Source organism: Gossypium raimondii, chromosome 3, assembly GCF_025698545.1.
Source record: "Gossypium raimondii isolate GPD5lz chromosome 3, ASM2569854v1, whole genome shotgun sequence".
NCBI lineage: Eukaryota > Viridiplantae > Streptophyta > Magnoliopsida > Malvales > Malvaceae > Gossypium > Gossypium raimondii.
This window is the reverse complement of record NC_068567.1, coordinates 62807956-62829515: the sequence shown is the minus strand read 5'-3', so window position 1 is coordinate 62829515 and position 21560 is coordinate 62807956. Positions and strand designations below refer to the sequence as shown.

Sequence of the window (21560 nt, the reverse complement as noted above, 5' to 3'; positions counted from 1 at the left end):
TTTCATAAAAATCTGCTTTAGTGTTGCTTTCTTATCATGGGGTCCTCTTTCTCTTTTACAAATATGTCTTACATGGAAATGGGAAACAATCATGAAATGACCTTTATGCATATGAAGTGGCTTTGTTTAATTAGTCAAAATTTCATGTTCAGTAACTTAAATATCAAGTTTAACTCACCCCCTTTTTGTTTTCCCTTTGGTTGTATGAATTAAGTGTTAAATTTTCACTTAGGACATGTAATATGGTAGATGATAAGTTTGGGTTTAAATTAAAAAAAAAAAAAAAACTACAAGGAAATTGATTCCATTTTTTGGGATAGGTCTAGATAGGCTTTCACATCATTCACAGACATTTTCATTATCTTGTTGACAAAGGGTCTCACTCAAATGCAACTTTTGGTGAAAAAACAAACAAACCCTCTTTTCTTTCCTTCCTTTTCTCCAGGGTCCTTTCATAATTTAATTTGTGCTGTAATTATTGCTTTGTATTTTTCCCTTCACTTTTCTATATATTCTTGTATGAATTCTTGGCTTTACGGAAAATACCCGTTTCATAGCGCGGGAAAAAGAAAAAAAGAACAATGTTGGTCCCTTTGCTATTAACTAATAACAGTGTTACCCTTCATTTTTAGTGTTAAAAATTACAGCTACGAGGGCTTTAGAGGCAAAAGTAACAGTTTATAGGTGACTCTCACCAGGTTTACTTTAAGTATATATATATATAAATACACAGATCTATGAAGAATAATTGTGGTCTACATCATCCTCTTTTTGTGGCTCTGCCCTTTTTGCCACACACCAATTTTCTTTCTTCTCTTAAATCATTACGTTTCTGGTACTGCATAGCTGTAAGGTATTCCCCAACCTCTTTTCCCTTAAATATTCAATTTCCATTGTTATTTGTTTTTCTTGCATATTATGTTTGCTTTGATCACATGCCTATATATTTACAAATTTTTATACTATAAACATATAGTTTAGCATCGCAGCCTTCTAACAGCTTTATCTTTATCTTTATCTTTATTTTCACTTTGGTTCATAACTTTACATAACCCTATAATTTTTAACAGCCTACCTCGCGTCTTAATGATACTTATAATCATCTTTCATGTGAAAAACTGCTGAAATATAATTATTATCTTTTGAATTTTTCACCTTAGAGATGCAGTTAAGAAATTATAATTATATTGGAGCTGGTTAACAAATGATTAACTTAATCTTTTAAAGTTCATGTGGGTTAAAACAAGGGTAGATGAAGGAACCAATACGCCACCTTAATGTGTAAATTTCAATTATAAAATAATAATAATAATAATAATAATAAAGCGAACAACTTTAAAAAGGAAGCAATAGGCCATTCTTTTGAAATTTTCGGCTCTCTCCAGACAAGAAGGCCCATGCTTTTGATTTATTTAGGTTTGCTTCTTCAGACAAGGTATAGTATTCATTAAGCTAGGCATCAGGGATCATGTAACATCAAGACATCAAAGAAAAAAAAGAAGGGTACTGCTGGGATTATCATATAACTTTGTCTTTACATTTTCAAAATGGGGTATAAAGCTAGGTTGGTCTGAGCTTTGCTTTCTTTAAATAATTCATTAAGAAGCGGTGGTGTCTTGATTTTCCAGGGCAGTTGAGCTATAGGATTGAAGTGGCTAAAGATTACGTTTGTTCCTAGCTCCCAGGACCAAAATCCAAGGCCTTCATTTAACTTCTTTTAAGAAAAGGTTAGTATATAATATATACACACACACCCCTTCATATATACCACAAATATTCAATTGCAACACTGCACAAACACAGGTAAGTTGTAATGATATGCCACCACCGCCTGGCATTAAGTCACTGCTTTATTTGCAGCTTTGAGTCAAATTTTTTTTTCGGTTTTGAATCATCCCATGGCTGATCATCTGAAAACCAGTCAGTTTTAGAGGTCTCATCTGTGATTATCTGGCCTGATTTTTTAGAATAAACATTCAATTTTTGTTCCTTTTTAGCCAGTCCGTGTGCTGATGATATGGTTTCACAAGGCCCTTTATAAGCTTTCTTAGCAATTTATGTCAGGCACTGTCATTGGCAACACCACCTTCTTGTGAATTTTCCCCAAAATGCATATTACCAAATTTTATCAGTTTCTGGTCGTGACAACATAGTTTGTTCCTTTTACTGTCATAATTATAATGTTAATGACTTACGTAGTTTTATTTCAGGGATAATGATCGATTCATGAATGAGGAACAGCTTTTTTTTGTGATTTTAAGCATGTTTTGATCATTACACAAGGACTATATTTGTTCCTACAACAAGTATGAATGAGTTTGGTACTGAGAGATCAAGGCCATGGAACATATATACAAGTTCAGATCCAAGTCCATCTCAAGCAGTAACTGATAAGGAAACTCCTTGGAAAGACTTTGGAGCATCCATGAATGCCATTTCTTTTGGCTTTGTTGCTACAGCTATCTTGATATCAATGTTCCTTATAATGGCCATTTTCGAACACCTTTTTCGCCCCAACCCTGCTTTTTCTTCACCTGATCAAGTTACTGATGGTGGTTTAGGGTCTAGACCAATTGAGAAACTTGGGAATCAAGAAAGAGTAAGCCCCCGATCTCCTTTCTGGTGTTTGATGTATGTATGTATGTATGTATGGATGGATGGATGCATGTATGTATGTTGTGATGTTTGATGTATGTATGTTGTGATGGCAGGTATCATATGCATCAGATTTCTCAGTGGTGATGCCAGGAGAGCAATTTCCTACTCATATTGCACAGCCTGCTCCTTTGCCTTGCCCAAGGGAAGGCATCTATTGGCCACCCCATGAACATAATTTTGTATTTCCCTAAAAGTGTACAATAACACCAAGCAAAGCATTCATCAAGGATGCATGTACATTTTATCAACAATCAAACACTTGCTCACTTTTCTATATTATTTTACTCCATTATCCAATGAAATATTTTATCTTGAAGCTGGTTTGTGAGAGAAACTAGTATTGTGTAGGATGTAGGGTTAAAATTTCACTAGAGATCCTCAAACTACGGCTCAGATTCTAAATTGGTCCTACTTGGATGATGTAAGAGTGTAGGAGACGTGTGACTCCCCATATGGTCATTACACGCTCATATACCTTTACCTTTGCTCAACCCAATATTATCAATCATCTCATCTTTGTGGAGCATTGTTTCACAGTTCACACCAACAAAAGTGTCTCACATCACATAATAAAACTCATTTTTAGGAGATCCCAGTCCACTCCAGCAAAGGTTTACTGTTTTCAGTGGCACAAATCTGGAAGGTGTTTTAACATATCCAACAAGTCAACAACCATGGGGTTGGTGTCTCAATGATGGTAACAGCTTCACAAGTTTAAAACACATATACCACGCAGGATCTATTTATAAAGTCTTCAATGATTATGGATAGAGAAAATAAAGGAGAGCTTTATACTCACTCACAACAAACCAAACCCAATCACGTATAAGAACAGTTTACTATACAATAATTAATTTATCTACTTTTAATGAATAAAACTTAAATATAATCCGAAGAATTCAGATATTTTTACTAAATTAATATGAAGTTATTATGAGACATCAAGCCCTGAATGGCTTACTAGAAAGTGAAATAATATTGTAGCCCAGGCGCAGGCTGTCAGTCCAAGAGTGCAAAATTGGCTCAAACGAAAATCTTTTATGTACATTATACTTCAAACAATTTTCAATTCTTTTCACTTCTACCCAAATAAAAATAAACCCACTTACAAGAGTCTTCTAGCCCATTAGGCAAGTTTTTAGACTTGATTCCAAATATTGGTCTCACTTCTCCTAGTCGTGGTCCCTTTCTAATACAAATCCATATTTCTAGTATGGCTAAATTGGAAGTTGAATAACTAATCTCTAATTCCAATTTCAATTTGTTTAGGATTTATTTGTGTATGTTTTCTCTCTCTCTAGTCTAGCTAGCATAAGTTTTTTTGTAGTTGCTACTTAAGTTAATGGTCAATCTTGTTTCTTTAATATTTATCTAATTGATTAAATATTAATTTAATTGATATTATCGTTATTACAGTTTCTTGAAGATCATGGGTTTAAATTGTGCTATTTCTCTATTTTATTAAGAGTTTAGGAATTAAGAAGATAATTAAATAACGCATAGGACATGTAATTATTTTATGTTAAAATGTTATAAAAAGAAAGTGGAGCAACATTCTTTAGTTTGTCATATATATATATATATATATATAAGTATATTTGGTGATAACTACATGTAAAATTACACTTAAAACTTCTATTATTCCTCTCGAGCACTACTTTATTTGCTTGTCACTTGCGCATCACTAGATTTTAAAAGCAAATGTTTAAAGAGTTAAAAGACAAAATTGGGGAATTAATTAAACGGGTATTACGTGTTCCTTGCATGGATTTTGAGGTATACGTTTAACTTTTGCATGCAGCCTTGGATCTTTCTGCAAAGAGTATCTTAAACCTAGATTTCGTTTGATGAAAAAAATATTAAGATCAAACAAAAGACACAGAATTTGCGGAAGTTTCGAGTGTAGTTTGAGACAGTTAACGACAAACTTATGAAGAGTAAAGACTCCCACCATGAAAATAATATTGCCTTATTATTTTGTATAATTAAGATATATATTATTTCGGTTTTATTAGAGTATAGTTGTCTCTCTTAACAAAATTTTCATTGGAAATCAAACTTGAATTCTCTACTTAAGTGTGCATTATGCCGAAAAATAAAAATTCCATAAAAATTATAATATAGAAAATGAATCTACCAAAATTTGTATCTATTCATCCAAAGTAATAATGCAGAGAGAAGTTACTTTTATATATAAAAGTATTGTAGATGTGCTTTGGAATGCATTTTGGTACATATACTTTAGCAAAAAGATTTTTGTAATGAAAGGTGGGTTTAATTAAATGATGTGATGTTAATTTAAATTAAAATTTTTTAAAAATAATTTGACATGTTTACAAATTTTCGTAATAATTTAATTTAAACTGATATCATGTTTTATTCATCGATTAAGTTAAAATAAATTAAGTAAATATATCATATCATATTTAAATTAAAATCACATCATTTCACTATAAATTTATCTTACAATTTTATCAACTTATCTTTAAACAGTAACAAAAATATCAATTTACTTAGTTTTTTCATGCTGATTTTAAAAAATACAAAGATTAAAATACATTTCGAGCTATAGTACTTTTTATCTATTCTTGTCGGGACAGCACAAGTGCTGTGGACACTCAAAAGAAGCCCCAAAGTTATAGTGGCCATGGCCATGTCCATAACAGTTAAAGAGAAAGGGAAAAAACCCAATAAAAGAGAAATCATTCAATCTCTTTATTAGCAATTGATCCATTGAGAACTACTAGTCATTGTTGCCTCCATAGGAAAGTGTGAAAGTTTCTTGTTTCAGCTTTCATAGCTGATTAGTTCTATCACCCCAGGATTGATTTGATAGCTAGTTTGTGCACAATTTATATTATAACCATCCCCCCCCCCTCCCCCCCCCGGCACACACACAAAAAAACCCTCAAGTTTTGGCAAAAGATTATGAAGATTTGAACTAGGGTTTCGGTTTTTAGTTTTGGAAATAATTGTTCAACCATGAATGTTAATGTTTATGAAAATATATACAGTTAAAAGTAATTGGCAGGTCCCTGTATTCTAGCGACTAAATCAGGCTAGTCCCTCAATTATTAAATGGATAAATTATTCTTTGCAGTATTAAAATGAATCTAATAATCCTAAATTGTAATAGGGTTAATATTTATGGTATAAAAAATAGGGGTGATTGGAGGGGGAAGACAGGGGCCTGGACCCACCAAAATAGAAAATTATTGCTTTAGTCCCTCCAAATTTTATAAAATCTTAAGTTGATATAAGGTAAAATTATAGTTTGGCCTTCAAAAATACTAAAATTTCAATTTAGTCCTTTTGAAAACTATCAAGATATATGCCAATACAAGGGTGAAATTGTATTTTAGCTTTCATAAAATATATAACTTAATCTCAATCCCCCTAAAAAAAAATTTCTGGCTTTGCCTCTAATAAAAAATGTCTTGCAAATTTTTTTTCAATTGCGCTTTAATTTTAAAGAAAAGATTTCATTTACAGAACCATAAGGACTTTAAAAATATTAACTTTTTAAATAATAAATGTTAATTTTTAAACAATAAATGTTAACTCTATTCCGATTTGTCATTATTTGATTCTTTTTAATAGAATAGGGACTAAATTGATCAAATCTCTATAATAGAGGGAACTATAAGATACATTCACCCAAATATAAAGAGACTATGGTCTATTATGAGCACGATTTCCATTAAAGTTGAGACCAAACTTTGCTTTATATACAAGCTTTTCCCTTTTTCCTTTTCTTTTCTTTAATTTTGCCAACGGTTCCATAATATAGGGGGGGATACTGCCTTTAGCCCTTTAAGTAAATACAAGGCAAAGCCAGCAGCTGGCATCTTTTGAGTAAAGGTGTTCAAAGTGGCGTGATAGCTCCAAACTGCTAAGAGGCTCTCCTAGACTGTCAGTCTTGGTCATTGGAGGCTGGTGACCACCCCAATCAAAGGACAATAATGCTCTTTACATCCCTATATAGATTTCATATTTAAATATGACAATAGCCCCTTTGCTACTTACCCCTACTAGTGCCTTCCATGTTCTTTGCATGCATCTTTTATTAACCTTAATCTCCCAAATCTTTGTTATTTTAGCATCTGATCTTTGTTTCTCATGAAATTAAAATTTGACTGTTTAATTGATCTCTATATGTCCATGCAAAGCATTGTTCAAGTGCTTGACTACTTTGCTTAATCATTTTTAAGGTTAATTGCACCATTAGCTTTGGAATATACTAATTGAGTCTTAAAAGAAATTAGTATTGTATTAATCAAATACTTTCGTTATCTTAACCGTCAATTTAAGCGTTAAATGCTAGTTTCGATAATTTAATCACTCAATAAGAATATTTTAAAGTTGACTCATAAACTGGTGCTTTGCAATAATGGTGGTGGTGAGGACTGGTTTCTGTGCTCTTGAACTGATACTTTGCGATGGTGGTGGTGGTGATTTTTGTTGTTAGCTTGTGCATTTGGTATTCTTGAACTGGTATTTTGCGGTGGTGGTGATCTAATTATGACATGTATAATTGAAATTTTGACCTCAAGCTATCAAAGTATATTCTTTTACAAATATATGATCGAAGAGATTTTATTTGACCTTTAATCATTCCCTTGCTAATGATAAAAAGGAATGAAGATTGAAAAATCAAAGATTTCAGTTGAGTGCGATTTGATTTTGGCTTCATTTGTTTTCCTTGCTCCTCATAAAATAATAACTAGCTTTTTAAGTAGTAGATTTGTTGACTGGGTTAATTAAAATGATTTAAACTTGACTATATAAAAATATTTAATATTCATTTTATCTTAAATAAGAATATTGGCGAAAGAAATGAACTCAAGGTGATATTATTTCTCTTTATATTAAAAAGTAATATCAAGTGGAATGAATATAAATGATATATAATCCTTTCATCACAGTCATCTAAAACTTGTACTAAAAAATTATTATGTGAATTTGAGAGCCTATATATATACAATAATATATGTCTTTCCACTAGCATATAGAAGCATCACATCTTTCGATTCCATGATCCACCAAACGCCAATAATTCCTTGTCACATTGCAATAACTCCATGTCCATCATTATGCCTTTATCAAAACTCACCAGTGAAAAATGGATCAAAAACCAGTAGAAAACCAGGAAAGATGTTTCCAAGCCTTGCCCTCCATGTTTGCATGCTGATGAAGGACATGGGTCCATGTGACATGGATCGATATCATCTATATGTACTATCCTTTTCCTCCACTGGTTCTTTCCCTGCACGCCACCTTGCCTTCATCATGCACTACTTTGAAACATTTATATGACGTACGACCATTACAAAAAATAAAAAACAAAGATGTTAACATACAGGAACAAGCAAGTTCTTGCCCAGTAAACGGTTCCTGTTTTTGTCTTTGTATACGACAGTATCATTTTGAATGTAATTCTGGGTGTTAATTACTTTTTTTCCTTATATAATGAAAATAATCATTTTGAAGATTGACATAAATTTCACATCATATATATATATATATGTTCACACGACTACTTTGGAATCCTTGAAGAAGATAAAAGTACAATATCTATTCTTTCTTATATGTCAATTATGCTACAGCTCAAGAATAAATGAACAAAACCTGTAAACATTTCAAAGCAGCTTTAACAAGAACTTGTAGTGAAATACAAGGAACCTGGTTCGAGTTCTGCCACAGTATTGTGATGTAAAAGTCAACTATTGTCATGTTTTCTAATTCATGATCTTTCTTGCAAGGACAAATGAAAAAACTGGAACAGATTCATTCACAAAGAAGAGTACAAATGCATCAGTTTGTAAAAAAAAAAACTGTAAATGATTTTCCCCAGAAAATGCAGCAAAGTTTGATCATAATGGCCCCATGTTTCGGCATTTCATTTGAATACAGAATATTAATACACGTTCCATATTAGAATTTTGCGCTAAAAGTGGAGAAATTTGTTTATTAAAAATGGTAAATTAGCTCCTCTACATGAGAACAAAGTGTAAGTTGTTCTTTTTTATTAAAAACTTCTACTATTAAAAACTAACTAAATAATCAAACAGTTATATATAACATGCCAAATGTATCTCTTTTAGGGTACACGTACCAATTTTTTTATAGAATGATCAATTTATTTTTAATCTAACCTACATTGATTAATTTAATATTTTTAGTAAAAGAAGCACAATACAATATAACTTGTAATATAAAACCTCCATAATACTTTAATCTTATTTTGTTGTGTTAAATTTTTTCTTTTATTATTAAATGATAATAATTATTAAAAAGAATTAAACAAATTTAAATTGCTACTAAATTGAATCATTTACTTGATCATATTCTTATAACAGAGAGAAGTCTGGCACTCTATGTTACTGTTAGTACAAATGCAAAAACATTCAGAGAGAGCCAAGGCATAGGGACAATGACCCATCAAAGGGGCCATAGCTGCCCATCAGTAAGACAGATAAGGGGACACCTCAAAAGCTCGAATCGCTTGCCCTATTCACAGTGGAGCCAATCACTATTTTATGACATTGACCACATGAAAGAGATTTAAAAAAAAAAAAAAGAGAGCAGTGAAGCTCATGTTATTACAAGAGCACTCTTTCCCATGTTATTTCAAGAGGGGGGGGGGGTTCAGGATTTTTCCTTTCTTTTGAAATGGTAGATCAAAAAGCAGATCATATACCCCTTCGCTTTTACTTTTCTTTTTCAGCCCTCTCTTTAAGACTATTCCATCTTCCATTAAAGCTCAAAATGTTGCACATTAAACAGAGAGACTTGGTCCCATCTCTGGGAATAAAGCTTCCACTGGTTCCTTCCTTCTATGCAACCTATCTATACAACATAATTATATACTGATCATTCAACCAAACATTTGTAATGATATATTAATAATCATCATCTTTTTTCACTCCTTCAATCTCTTCTGTTGTTTTTGCAGGCACATGTTCCCAACTCAAAGATTAAAAATCCATGGCTATATACAAAGTTACCATTAGTATATATACATTTATGTACACTTTGCATGAAAATACTCAAAAAAAGAAAGCTTTGGGTTTTTTTTTTGAACTTTTAATCCATTTCTGATCTATAGGCTGAGGAGACTTATGACATTGTCAGTGTGTCATGACAGTAACCAGTGACTGAAGAAATCTTAAAAATTTGGGTAAATTACATTAATAGTGACCCAATTATTAAAAGTTATAAAATGCAAATTTTTTTTTTCGGTCACCAGCCGTTAAATGGCTAATAAAGTTAACGTTGTAGTTTTTAAAATTGGTATAATAATAACTTTATCTCTTAATATTTATACATTGTGTCAATTTAGTTTTAATTATACAAAATTGAACCTTCAACGTTTATATATTGTGATCTAATATTATCCTTTTGCAGTTTGTTTTATTTGTGACTTATTTCAACATTATCCTTGCGTTTATTAAATGAAAAAAAAAAGCAATAACAAGGAACAAAACGAGCCAATTTTTGAAAAAAAAGGTAATTCAATTGCTTCAAAATAAAAATAAACATTTCATTAATTTAATTCAATTGTAAGTCGAAACAACTTTAAAACTTAATTTTTAAGCTTTGATTTGCTTCGTCAATGACGTTCAGCTCAAGCTATAACAAAAATGAATTAATTATCATTGAAATATAAGGAAAGCAATGCATTTGATCATCGTCCGGTTTAATAATAAACAAAATTAAAAAATATATATATTTATGCTTTTATCTCTAATTTACACATTGTGTGTTAAATTATATTTTCATGTCAAAAATAGGATAATATTAAATAATGTGTAAATATTAAGGGCTAAATTCTTAAAATTAAAACTAAAGGCTAAATTTGTTTCTATGTCAACTTTAAAAGTTACCGTATCACTCTTTTCCAATTACGGGTGACTAAAGAAACAAGATCAAATAATTGAGTGACTATTTTGTAACTTTTCATAATAGGAACATAGCTACCAGTATAATTTACCCTTAACATGTTAACATAATTTTGATATTTATGTCGAAAAACCCTTTATTTTTTAATGAGACCTCCATGCATGCATCATCTTGCTTTTTTGTGCTCCCCCAACTTTCTTTATAGTTGGACGTACTGTTGTTAATGGAATTTTATCTGTTTGATTTGGCTTCCACTTAAGTGAATCTTAAATATTCTTTTTACCCCTTTATCTACTAATGACATAATGGCATGAATCTTCATGTCAAGATGAATACTATTACAATCCACAGATATATATATTTTTAGAAGAATATTTCAGCGCAAATATGATGAGAAGTTTACAATTTGTTTACTGTCAAAACTAAGCAAGAACCCCTCCAAAGATTCAAAAGATACTAACAGTAAGAAAACACAATTGATGAAAAAGCAACAGGACTATTTTCCCATCTTCAAAGCTATAAAGAACATTCTTTGATTAAAGCAAAAGGGTATTTTTGTCACATAAAATAAAGAGAGCAGCACTTTTACTTTTATTTGCCCTCCCCTATAATTCCCTACTTTTAATTTTTGTTATCCAATGGCTTTTTATTTATTTATTAAAATTTTGAGTTTAAATGTTGTGAGTAATATTGAAAGAGTTTATCTTTTTAGCCATCAATTCGTCTCAACTTTATGATTAATCAAAGTTTAATATAAATATCTAACACCAACCAAAAATAAATGTAGTAGAAAAACTTTTAAAATTGCCATATTTTTAATAAAACCACTACTCAATATCGATGGAGTCAAACTACAACGATAGTTGAATTGAAAACTTGCTGATATCTTATTATAAGAGTTAATAACTTATATCTTCTTAATTTTTAAAAGATTAAATCCAAATTTTATTAGCGAGTTCTATTTAACATTACCTTTTATCATTCAGTCAGGATAAAAGAATTAAATTGAAACCTAAATAAATGGTTCAAAATTAATAAAAAATTAAATTATTTATTTAATTATTATTTGACTGAAAAATGAAATTAAAAATCAATGGTTTTAAAACATTCCCCTACACTTTTACTTTCCTCACTTCGCTGCTATTAGGCTTAGCTTTTTCTTTAGTAGATAAAGCATGAGCAACTAAACCATTAGCCATTACTAGCAGAAAACTTCAATGTACTGTTTATTTTCTTCCTCTTGGAGATAAACTTAAAAAGAAAAAAAAAAAAGAAAAAAAGAGGGAGAGGAGCAAATAAAGGAGAAGCTTGGCTTCTTTCTTCGTGTATGAAGACTTTTCTATCAAGATGATTGATTCCACAAGCCTATACACACTTGAAGTTTCTCAGATTCCTTTCACTTTTCCTTCTTTTCCTAGAAAATCTTTTCTTGTTGTAACTCTTAAATCCCTTTGTCTTTGCTTCAAGTCCTTCCAAATCCCATCCTCTTGAAAACAAATTCCCAAAGGAAAAAACATGGTCCCTCTCATTGTTTTGACATTATTCTCTCTTCTAATCACCTTTTCTTCTTGTTCTTCTGCTTCATTGATTAATGATTTTCATGTCTTGGTCACACTCAAAAAAGAATTTGAATTCCCTGAACCTTTCTTAAGTTCATGGAATTCTTCGGACCTCAGTTCGGTATGTTCTTCTTGGGTCGGAATAGGGTGTTCCAAGGGACGAGTTGTTTTATTGGACTTGACAGATATGAACATGGGTGGCTCTGTTTCACCGCAGATTTCAAAGCTGGATAGGTTGACTAACCTCTCCCTTGCCGGAAACAACTTCACCGGCAGAATTGTGATCGGCAACTTAAGTAACCTTCGGTTCCTCAACATTTCGAACAACCAGTTTCATGGTAACCTGGATTGGAACTATGAAAGTATTGCTAACTTGGAAGTGTTGGATGCTTATAACAACAATTTCACTGCTGTACTCCCTGTTGGGATTCTTGCTTTGAAGAAACTCAGGTACTTGGATCTTGCTGGCAACTATTTCTATGGCGAAATTCCACCGAGTTATGGCACGTTAGTGGGATTACAGTATCTTTCACTGTCGGGAAATGACCTTCGTGGTAAAATCCCTGGTGAATTAGGCAATCTTAAAAACTTGAAAGCGCTTTACTTGGGGTATTATAATGTTTTCGAAGGTGGTATCCCAGTGGAGTTCGGTAATTTGGTTAACTTAGTTACCGTGGATCTTTCAAGCTGTGAATTGGATGGCCCAATTCCTCATGAACTGGGGAACTTGCAGTTGCTTGATGCACTGTATCTACATAACAATCAACTGTCTGGTCCGATTCCGAAGCAATTAGGCAACTTGACAAGCCTGGTTTATCTCGATCTTTCACGCAATGCGCTCACCGGAGAAATCCCGTCGGAGTTCGTCAATCTTAAGCAGCTCAGGCTTTTCAATCTGTTCATGAACAAGTTACACGGGTCTATTCCAGATTATGTAGCTGAGTTGCCTTATTTGGAAACTCTGGCGCTTTGGATGAACAACTTTACCGGTGTTATACCGAAGAATCTCGGTCAAAACGGGAAGCTGCAGTTGCTCGATTTGTCGTCGAACAAGCTCACCGGTACGATCCCACTGGACTTGTGTGCTTCGAATCAGTTAATGATATTAGTTTTGATGAAAAATTTCCTGTTTGGAAATATTCCTCAAGGGCTAGGGAGATGTTATAGTCTCAGCAGAGTAAGGTTGGGGCAGAATTACTTAAATGGTAGCATTCCAAATGGCTTCATTTACTTGCCTGAGTTAAGTTTAGTTGAGTTGCAGAGCAATTACCTGTCGGGGACATTGTCTGAAAATGGTAATAGTTCCTCCAAGCCTGTTAAGTTAGGACAGCTTAATTTATCAAACAATCTCTTGTCTGGTCCATTACCATTATCACTTTCCAATTTCTCTTCTCTTGAAATCCTTTTACTTGGCGGAAACCAATTTTCTGGTTCAATACCACCTTCTATAGGTGAACTCAGGCAAGTCCTCAAGCTTGATCTTAGTAAAAATTCACTTTCCGGTACCATTCCACCCGAAATTGGAAACTGTTTCCATCTCACTTACCTTGATATGAGTCAAAACAACCTTTCTGGTTCAATTCCACCTCAAATTTCCAATGTGCATATCCTGAGTTACTTGAATGTATCAAGGAACCTTTTAAATCAAGCCATTCCTAGAAGCATTGGGTGGATGAAAAGCCTTACGGTTATCGACTTCTCGTTCAACGATTTCTCCGGGAAGCTGCCGGAATCCGGCCAATTCGCGGTCTTTAACGCTTCATCATTCGCAGGCAATCCTAAACTCTGTGGTTCTCTCTTGAATAATCCTTGCAATTTCACTGCAATTACACGCACCCCAAGAAAAGCCCCTGGAGACTTCAAGCTTTTCTTTGCACTAGGCCTTTTGATATGCTCTATAATATTCGCCACTGCCGCTATAATTAAGGCCAAGTCATTCAAGAAAAACGGTTCGAGTTCTTGGAAGATGACCGCGTTCCAAAAGCTTGATTTCACAGTTTCCGACATCCTCGAATGTGTTAAAGACGGTAACGTGATCGGAAGAGGAGGGGCAGGGATCGTATACCACGGGAAAATGGTGAATGGCATGGAAATTGCAGTGAAAAAACTCCTCGGTTTGGGCACTAGCAATCATGATCATGGTTTTCGAGCCGAAATCCAGACGTTGGGAAACATTAGGCATAGAAACATCGTCAGGTTACTAGCATTTTGCACCAACAAGGAAACCAATCTCTTGGTTTATGAATACATGAGAAATGGGAGTCTCGGAGAAGCATTACATGGGAAAAAAGGTGCATTTTTGGGCTGGAACCTAAGGTACAAAATTGCAACCGAAGCAGCTAAAGGCTTGTGTTACCTTCACCACGATTGTTCGCCGTTAATCGTTCATCGCGACGTTAAATCAAACAACATTCTGCTCAATTCCAGCTTCGAAGCACACGTAGCCGATTTCGGATTAGCAAAATTCTTGGTCGGTGGCGGCGCGTCGGAATGTATGTCAGCTATTGCAGGGTCCTACGGCTACATTGCTCCTGGTATGTTACTTAATTAATTAATAATGCCTTCTAACCATGTCTCTTGGTAGTTAAGTTAGTTAACTTGATGTATTATCAAACTGTCAAAATTTAGTGGGCCATGTTAGAAGTAATCCCAGCCGTTAGATTGTTCTTATCAGATCAATCAGAGGTTTGATTAGTGATTGCGACATGTGATTCCTAGTTGAATGAATCATTTCGCCACCTAAAAAAAAAACAGCTGATTAATCCAATTAGCAGCTGAACATAGGATCTTATATGCTAAAATGACAGCACCAAAACCATCCGTCATTTGTTCTAGATTTAAGGACATGCAAAGCATAAAAGACAGTATCTTACGGCCGGGTAATAAACAAATTTAAAAAAAATAATAAAAAATCAGAATCGGTAGGGGCCCAGGAAGTCTATGATCTCAGAATGAGAGCCTAAAAGGGGTCAATCCGACAAAACTGAAAACACAAATAGCAAATCTGACTGTGACGTCTAACGTTACATGGCGTTGAGTTTCGTGAAAGGTAACGGACATGCACGTCTAATCTATTTACACTCCCACCACTGTTTTTTTAGATGGAATATCTTTTAAAATTCAGGCTAAATTACATCATTACTAACTTCACTATTAGAAAATTCTTTTCTTATGAATAGACTATTTAATTTGGTCTATTTTGGTTATTTCAACGTGAAAATAGAAATATTGAACAATACATGATAAAAAGATAAAATTAAATAGTTAAATAATTATTTTATAATTTTTTATAATTTGGTGATAAAAAAAAATACTAATAGTTAGAACACTACTAACAAATTCACCCTTAAATTTATTTTTATGAACTTGCTCTTACGTGTAAAGCTTTTTGTCTTCGCTGCTTCCCACCCACAATTTCCCTTTTGGCTGCTTTTATTTTTTTTTTAATTTTTTTGCTATTGTGCTTTTCCTTCACAAGTTGACATCCTTTTTTTGTCATTCACAATTATTTTCTATTTTGCAATGATGATATTATTGTTTTTTTGTTGCAGAATACGCATATACACTAAAAGTGGATGAGAAAAGTGATGTTTATAGCTTTGGAGTAGTTCTTTTAGAACTAATCACAGGTCGAAAACCAGTAGGTGAATTTGGTGAAGGCATAGATATCGTACATTGGACTAAATTAGTGACGAATTGTCGAAAAGCTGAAGTCACTAGCATTGTCGATCCAAGGCTAACAACAGTGCCCAAAGACGAAGCAATGCACTTATTGTTCATCGCAATGCTATGCGTACAAGAAAATAGCATTGAACGTCCGACGATGAGGGAAGTGGTTCAAATGTTATCGGAGTTTCCTCGTCAATCCCCCGAGTACCACCAAACTTCATCTTCTTTCCTCATTCACAATCAACAAAAAAATATCTTGAAAAAAGAAATTACCCAAAAATAAAATGAGGCTATATTTAAGGACATGGAACCCCCTTTTTTTCACTTTTAGAGTTTTATGGTGTTCTAAATTTGTGGGTTACAGTTTGCTATTTGCAAAGTATATATCTTTCTTTCTTTTTATTCCTTGTTAAAATTCACTTTAGATTTAGGTATAGAATTAGGGGTAAGTAATCAATGGAGGCACTTGCTTTGCTAAGGGGTGCAGGTAGAAAGAGTTTGCAACCTTAAACTATGGGGTAAACCATGCACACCCCTGTTGTGTTGTATTCTATATATTATATAGATTTTTTTTTATATTTTACTTGGATAAAATTTTTATTTTGTCTTTGAAAATGTTTGATATAATAATTGTTGTCTGTGGCATGCTCATAGCAGCATAATAATTAGCCAGCATGTGTCTCGGCCCCCTACCCTAAAAAAAGAGAGAGTATATTATCATTTCTCTCGTGCATATTTATTTCATTAGAAATTTTTGTATGTAAGAAAATAGTAAACTTTTTGATGACTCGAATTATACAAGTTAAGTTCAAATTGAATTAGAATTAAAGACATGATCACCTAGGCAGGGATTAAATAATAAACAATATTTTTATTCAAATGTGATTATTAACATTTAAAAGTATTAATAAGAATTATTATTTAATATATTTTGGCTTGAAAAAGTGGTTTTTTTTAATATATGTTAGTCCATTCCAGCTAGATCATAAACACCTCGAGTAGGCACATGCGTTTTATAATTTTTAATTAAAATGTGAGATGTAATTATTTATATGATTGTTGCCAATAAATCTTTTATGAGATTAACATCATTGAATTTGTAATCTATACATTATCATGATAGGTAATATTTTGATATCAATTGAGACTTTTATTTAAAATTTATACAGAAAATGATTTGTCATGTATAAATTACTTGTTGAGTAGTTTTATCTGTCTCTCTAAGATGTTGGTGTTTATATATTTATATAATATAGGTACTGCTCATTGATATGGCATACTAGGTAAGTTCCATGCATATAAACACGTATCTTACTCTAAATTTAACACGTGTTTATACGATCCTATACACGTGTAACTTTGCAGGATCACGAGCTCAGTCTGTAAACTCAATAGAATCCGACCCAAACCCATTATATTTATAATGGGTACAAACATGTGAGGTGAAAGCTAATAATCAGTGATTGAACTAATGAAAATATTATTTTTTAAAGGACTCTTCTAAAACCAAAATGCGAAATGTGATGGTGAATACTAGTCTATTAGTTTAGTTGTAGTGTGGTGAGAGCGAGCCCAGCAAAGGGCTGAATTTCGAACTGTTTTCAGTTCATAGTGGGGCATTGACCCATCAATCGAAACATACAAAAATTAATATCTCTAAAATCGTAACATATACATTATCATGATTGGTAAGATTTTGATATTAATTGAATTTTTTATTTAAAACTTACCACATACAAAAATTGGTTACCAAGCTAATGAATTATGGTATACAAAAATTGGTTCCTCTCATATTTTGATTGTTTAAATATGAAGTTGGTAACTTTTCCAATTTCTATAATATATAGGACATAAGAATAAAATATAAAAAAGGAGGGGTGAATTATACAAATAATCATTTAACTATAAAAAATTTCATTTTAGCTAATCATATTATATAGTTCAATAATTTTGATTTTATTTCTTTCTAGTTTCATGTTTTCTTTTATTTTCTCTTTATTTCCTTTTTCTTCTAACCTTAGCCGCCATCGGTCGAAGAGCTCCACCATTGGTGCTCCAATAGACACAAAACCACCATCAAAAGACAGGTCTCCACATCCTGTATCCATCCTTCAATTTAGATTTTCCCAAAAAAGTGACCAAAACCTACAAAACCCCAAGCAAAAGTTCGAAGTTCAAAATCCTCATTTGTTGGCATCCATCGCTAGATTGTCCTAAGCTCAAGATATGTTGTTCTCCTCGACCCTTTACCATTTGGATTTTGAATGGAATCTCATGCTCAAATGACTGATAATCCCAAAAGATGAGTTATTCTCTCTATGTTTTTTTTTTCATTCTTTATTATTTCTCTGATTTTTACTTTTCTTCTTGCTCTTTATCTTTTGCTTGATTTTTTTTTCATTCCTCTGTAGAGGCTTTTTGATTTGCTCTTTTTGGGTTGGGGTTTGATGGTTGCTGATGTGTATGGGGTGAATATTGCTCACAATTTGGGTTTTTAGTTCTTCCCTAGTCGGCCATGCTTTGCTTCTCCGAGCTTCATATTACTTTCCAAATAGTTCACTTTTTATTGGAGGATTGCTAGTGAGAATGAGCAAGGCTATGGATTTTAATGAAGTCAAAGACGATGGCCACTCAATTATGAGTGCTTATTAGGACCACCACCACCACCATTGACGTTTTGTTGTTGAATTCGATGGATGTTTACGGCGAAGTGAAGAAATCGATAGAGTTGGTAGCGAAGCAAGGAGGAAAGGAGAGAATCGAAATCGACCCCAATGATGAATGAGTCACAAGACATGTTCTTTTAGTTTTGGACTAAAATGATAATTTATTAATCATTTAAAGTAAATTAAACATTTGGGGACTAAAATGATTTTTTTTAATGAACAACAATGACATGGAATTTACTTTAATTACGTGGGAAATCAAAACTTAAAAGGAATATCTATGTCATCTTGTCATTTGTGATTATAATGAGAGTGGCCGAAATGATTGAACTATGTAATGTAAGTGCTTAAATTGTAAACCTTTTATTTTGAGTGCTTAGAATGAAATTTTTTTATAATTGAAAATTTTCATTTTAGGCATCCAAAATAAAAATGTTTGCAATTTAGACACACACGTTACATAGTTCAGTCATTGTGCTCACTCCTGTTATAATCACAAAAGACAACCTGACGTGGATATTTCTTTTAATTTTTTATTTTACATGTAATTAAAGTAAATTTCATGTAATTGTTATTCATTAAGAAACTATCATTTTAGTCCCCAACTTTTAATCCAAAAGTGAAAGAATCATTAGCGTAGATTTCGGTTCTCTAATTTCGTGCTTGTTTCGCTACCATCTTCATCAATCCTTCACTTTGCCACAAATATCCATCGAATTGAACGACTAAACGTTGAGGGTGGTGACAACGGTCCTAATAAGCACTTGGAATTTTGTGGCCACCATCTCCAACTTCATTAAAATCCATAGCCTTACTCATTCTTGCGAGCAATCCTCCAATAAAAAGTACATTTTATAGAAACTAAGATGAAGCTCAAAGATTCAAAGCACAATCGACTGGGGAAGAACTAAAAACCTAGACTGCAAGCAATACTTGCCCCACACACACCATCAACCATCAAACTACAGATCGAAAAGAGCAAATAAATAATAAAAAATCCTTTGCAATAGAGGAAGAATGAAAAAAAAAATCAAGCAAAAGTCGAAGAGCAAGAATGAAAAAAAAATCAAGCAAAAGAAGGAGAGCAAGAAGCAAAGCAAAAATCAAAGAAAGAGCAAAAAAGGGAAAAAAAAGGCATATAGAGGAGAACTCATCTTTTAAGCTTTTTGGTTATTTGGGCATCGGAGCTCCATTCAACAATCCGAATGGCAAAGGAAAATGAGGGCTCGAGGAGAATAACATATATTGGGCTTGCAACAATTTAACGGTGGATGCTGGTGAATCAAAGTTTCCAGCTTCAAACCTTTGCTTGGGCTTTTGTAGGTTTTGATCGTTTTTTGTGAAAATCTATATCGAAGGATGGGTAGCGAGTGTAGAGACCTATCTTTTAGTGGTGGCTTTGTGTATGTTGGAGCAATAGTGGTGAAGCTCTTCGCCAGATAGTCGCTAGGGTTAGAAGAAAAGGGGGATTAGAAAGGAATTAAAAGAGTAAAAGGAAAAAAAAGAAAAAGAAAAACAAATTTTAAAGAAAAATGTCATGTCAAATATTCATTTGAGATTTTAATAGGAGTGATTAAAATGATCGAACTGTATAATGTAGATATCTAAATTGCAAATTTTTTATTTTGAATTTTTAAAATGAAATTTTTTTATAGTTGGGTGACTATCTATATAGTAGACTTAAAAAAAAAAAAGTTTGACACATTTTCGTTTATAAACATTGCCTAGAAGTAGAACCACCCAAAACCCCTCATAATCTTTAAATAGATGGATAAACGCACTTCACATCCTCATAGGCAACAATGTTGAAACTAATTGAATTAAGACTTAATCGACAAAATTAACATTTAATAATTCAAGCATTATAATACTACATGAATATTCAAATATAAAATAGATGTAGCTAAATTTATATTTATGACCATATTTTTACATATTCTTAATAATTTTAAGAAATTAAAATCACTAATTTCGTAATGAATACTCAAAACACATGAGATTTTGATAAAAATGAAGTGTTTTTGTTTAAAATTTAGCAATGGAATATCTTGCCATATAAAAATGGATTATGGTTTTGAAAATGAAATTATTATTTTTATAATATATAAGAATCATTATTTGAAAGTTAGGTAAGAGAACGACTTACCATATACAAAATCGATTTCTTTGAAATTTTAATTATGATTTTAAGAGTTAAATTAGTATTTTTATAATATATAAGACCTGAAAAGAGCAACATCTAATAATTCAAGCATTATAATTCTCTATGGATATACAAATATAAAATAGATATAGCTAATTTTATGCTATCATATTTCTAGTATATTTTGATAATTTTTTAATGAAATTAAAATATTTGAATTTTAGTAGCAGTTTCTATTTAAAACTTAGCAACAGATTAACTTACCATATACGAGATTGATTCCTTTGATATTTTAATTATGATTTTAAATATAAATTTGATAAAATTTTCCAATTTTTATCATATATATATATAATACTTAAAAAGCAAAAAAGAAAAGAAGAAAAAGAAAATTGGCATTTAATAATTCAATAATTACAAGACTATTAATGGTCAATTTAGTATTGGGCTCAATTTCTCTCTGAGGCCCCATCCTTATTGGGCTCATTGAATCAACACTTGAACTGTTTTTACTTAATAATGGGCCTTTGACCCATCGTCATCGCTAAAGACAATAAATCAATTTTTTACAGTAATACAAAAAATCAAAATATGAAATGCTATTTGGCAAACATCACCTAAACCAAGCAACTATTTAAGTAATTTTAAGTAAAAGGTTATACTATTAAAAACAATATATGTTAATTTTATAAATATTATCATATTTTTAGTATATTTTGATAATTTATTTTAATGAGATTAATATTATTGGATTCAGAACGCACTCTTATTATGCCGATAAGATTTTGATATTAATGAAACACCATGAAAATGAATTGCCATATACAAATCGGTTACTCTGGAATTTAAATTTTTAATTATTATTTTAAATATGAAGTTAGTATTTTTTTAATTTTTATAATATATAAGACCTAAAAAATAAAAAAAAAGCAATAAAAGAAAATTGACATTTAATATAAAAAA

General features: G+C 32.1%; 2 protein-coding genes across 9 annotated transcripts; both read left to right on the top strand.

Moving 5' to 3' along the window:
* The first annotated feature begins 717 nt into the window (after nucleotides 1-717).
* Nucleotides 718-2974, top strand: LOC105795508 (uncharacterized). 8 transcript variants are annotated; one of them, XM_052628786.1, is made up of 4 exons: nucleotides 718-853; nucleotides 1629-1727; nucleotides 2200-2599; nucleotides 2712-2974. In XM_052628786.1, the coding sequence occupies exons 3-4, from the start codon at nucleotides 2309-2311 to the stop codon at nucleotides 2847-2849; spliced, it is 429 nt and encodes a 142-aa protein (XP_052484746.1). In that variant the 5' UTR covers nucleotides 718-853; nucleotides 1629-1727; nucleotides 2200-2308; the 3' UTR covers nucleotides 2850-2974. The 8 variants fall into 8 exon arrangements, with proteins under 8 accessions (XP_052484746.1, XP_012480610.1, XP_052484745.1 ...); XM_012625156.2 differs by having other exon boundaries at nucleotides 719-853; nucleotides 2211-2599; XM_052628785.1 differs by lacking the exon at nucleotides 718-853 and adding an exon at nucleotides 1243-1435.
* Nucleotides 2975-11774: 8800 nt separating this feature from the next.
* Nucleotides 11775-16395, top strand: LOC105795507 (leucine-rich repeat receptor-like serine/threonine-protein kinase BAM3). Its single transcript, XM_012625155.2, has 2 exons — nucleotides 11775-14653; nucleotides 15671-16395. The coding sequence occupies exons 1-2, from the start codon at nucleotides 12076-12078 to the stop codon at nucleotides 16069-16071; spliced, it is 2979 nt and encodes a 992-aa protein (XP_012480609.1). The 5' UTR covers nucleotides 11775-12075; the 3' UTR covers nucleotides 16072-16395.
* The last annotated feature ends 5165 nt before the right edge of the window (nucleotides 16396-21560 follow it).

Excerpts from the sequence above, each read along its gene's own strand:
- LOC105795508 (XM_052628786.1), top strand. The coding sequence starts at position 2,309 with ATGAATGAGTTTGGTACTGAGAGATCAAGGCCATGGAACATATATACA. Across the intron at positions 2,600-2,711 it reads AACTTGGGAATCAAGAAAGA|GTATCATATGCATCAGATTT; the intron begins GTAAGCCCCCGA and ends TTGTGATGGCAG.
- LOC105795507 (XM_012625155.2), top strand. The coding sequence starts at position 12,076 with ATGGTCCCTCTCATTGTTTTGACATTATTCTCTCTTCTAATCACCTTT. Across the intron at positions 14,654-15,670 it reads CTACGGCTACATTGCTCCTG|AATACGCATATACACTAAAA; the intron begins GTATGTTACTTA and ends TTTTTGTTGCAG.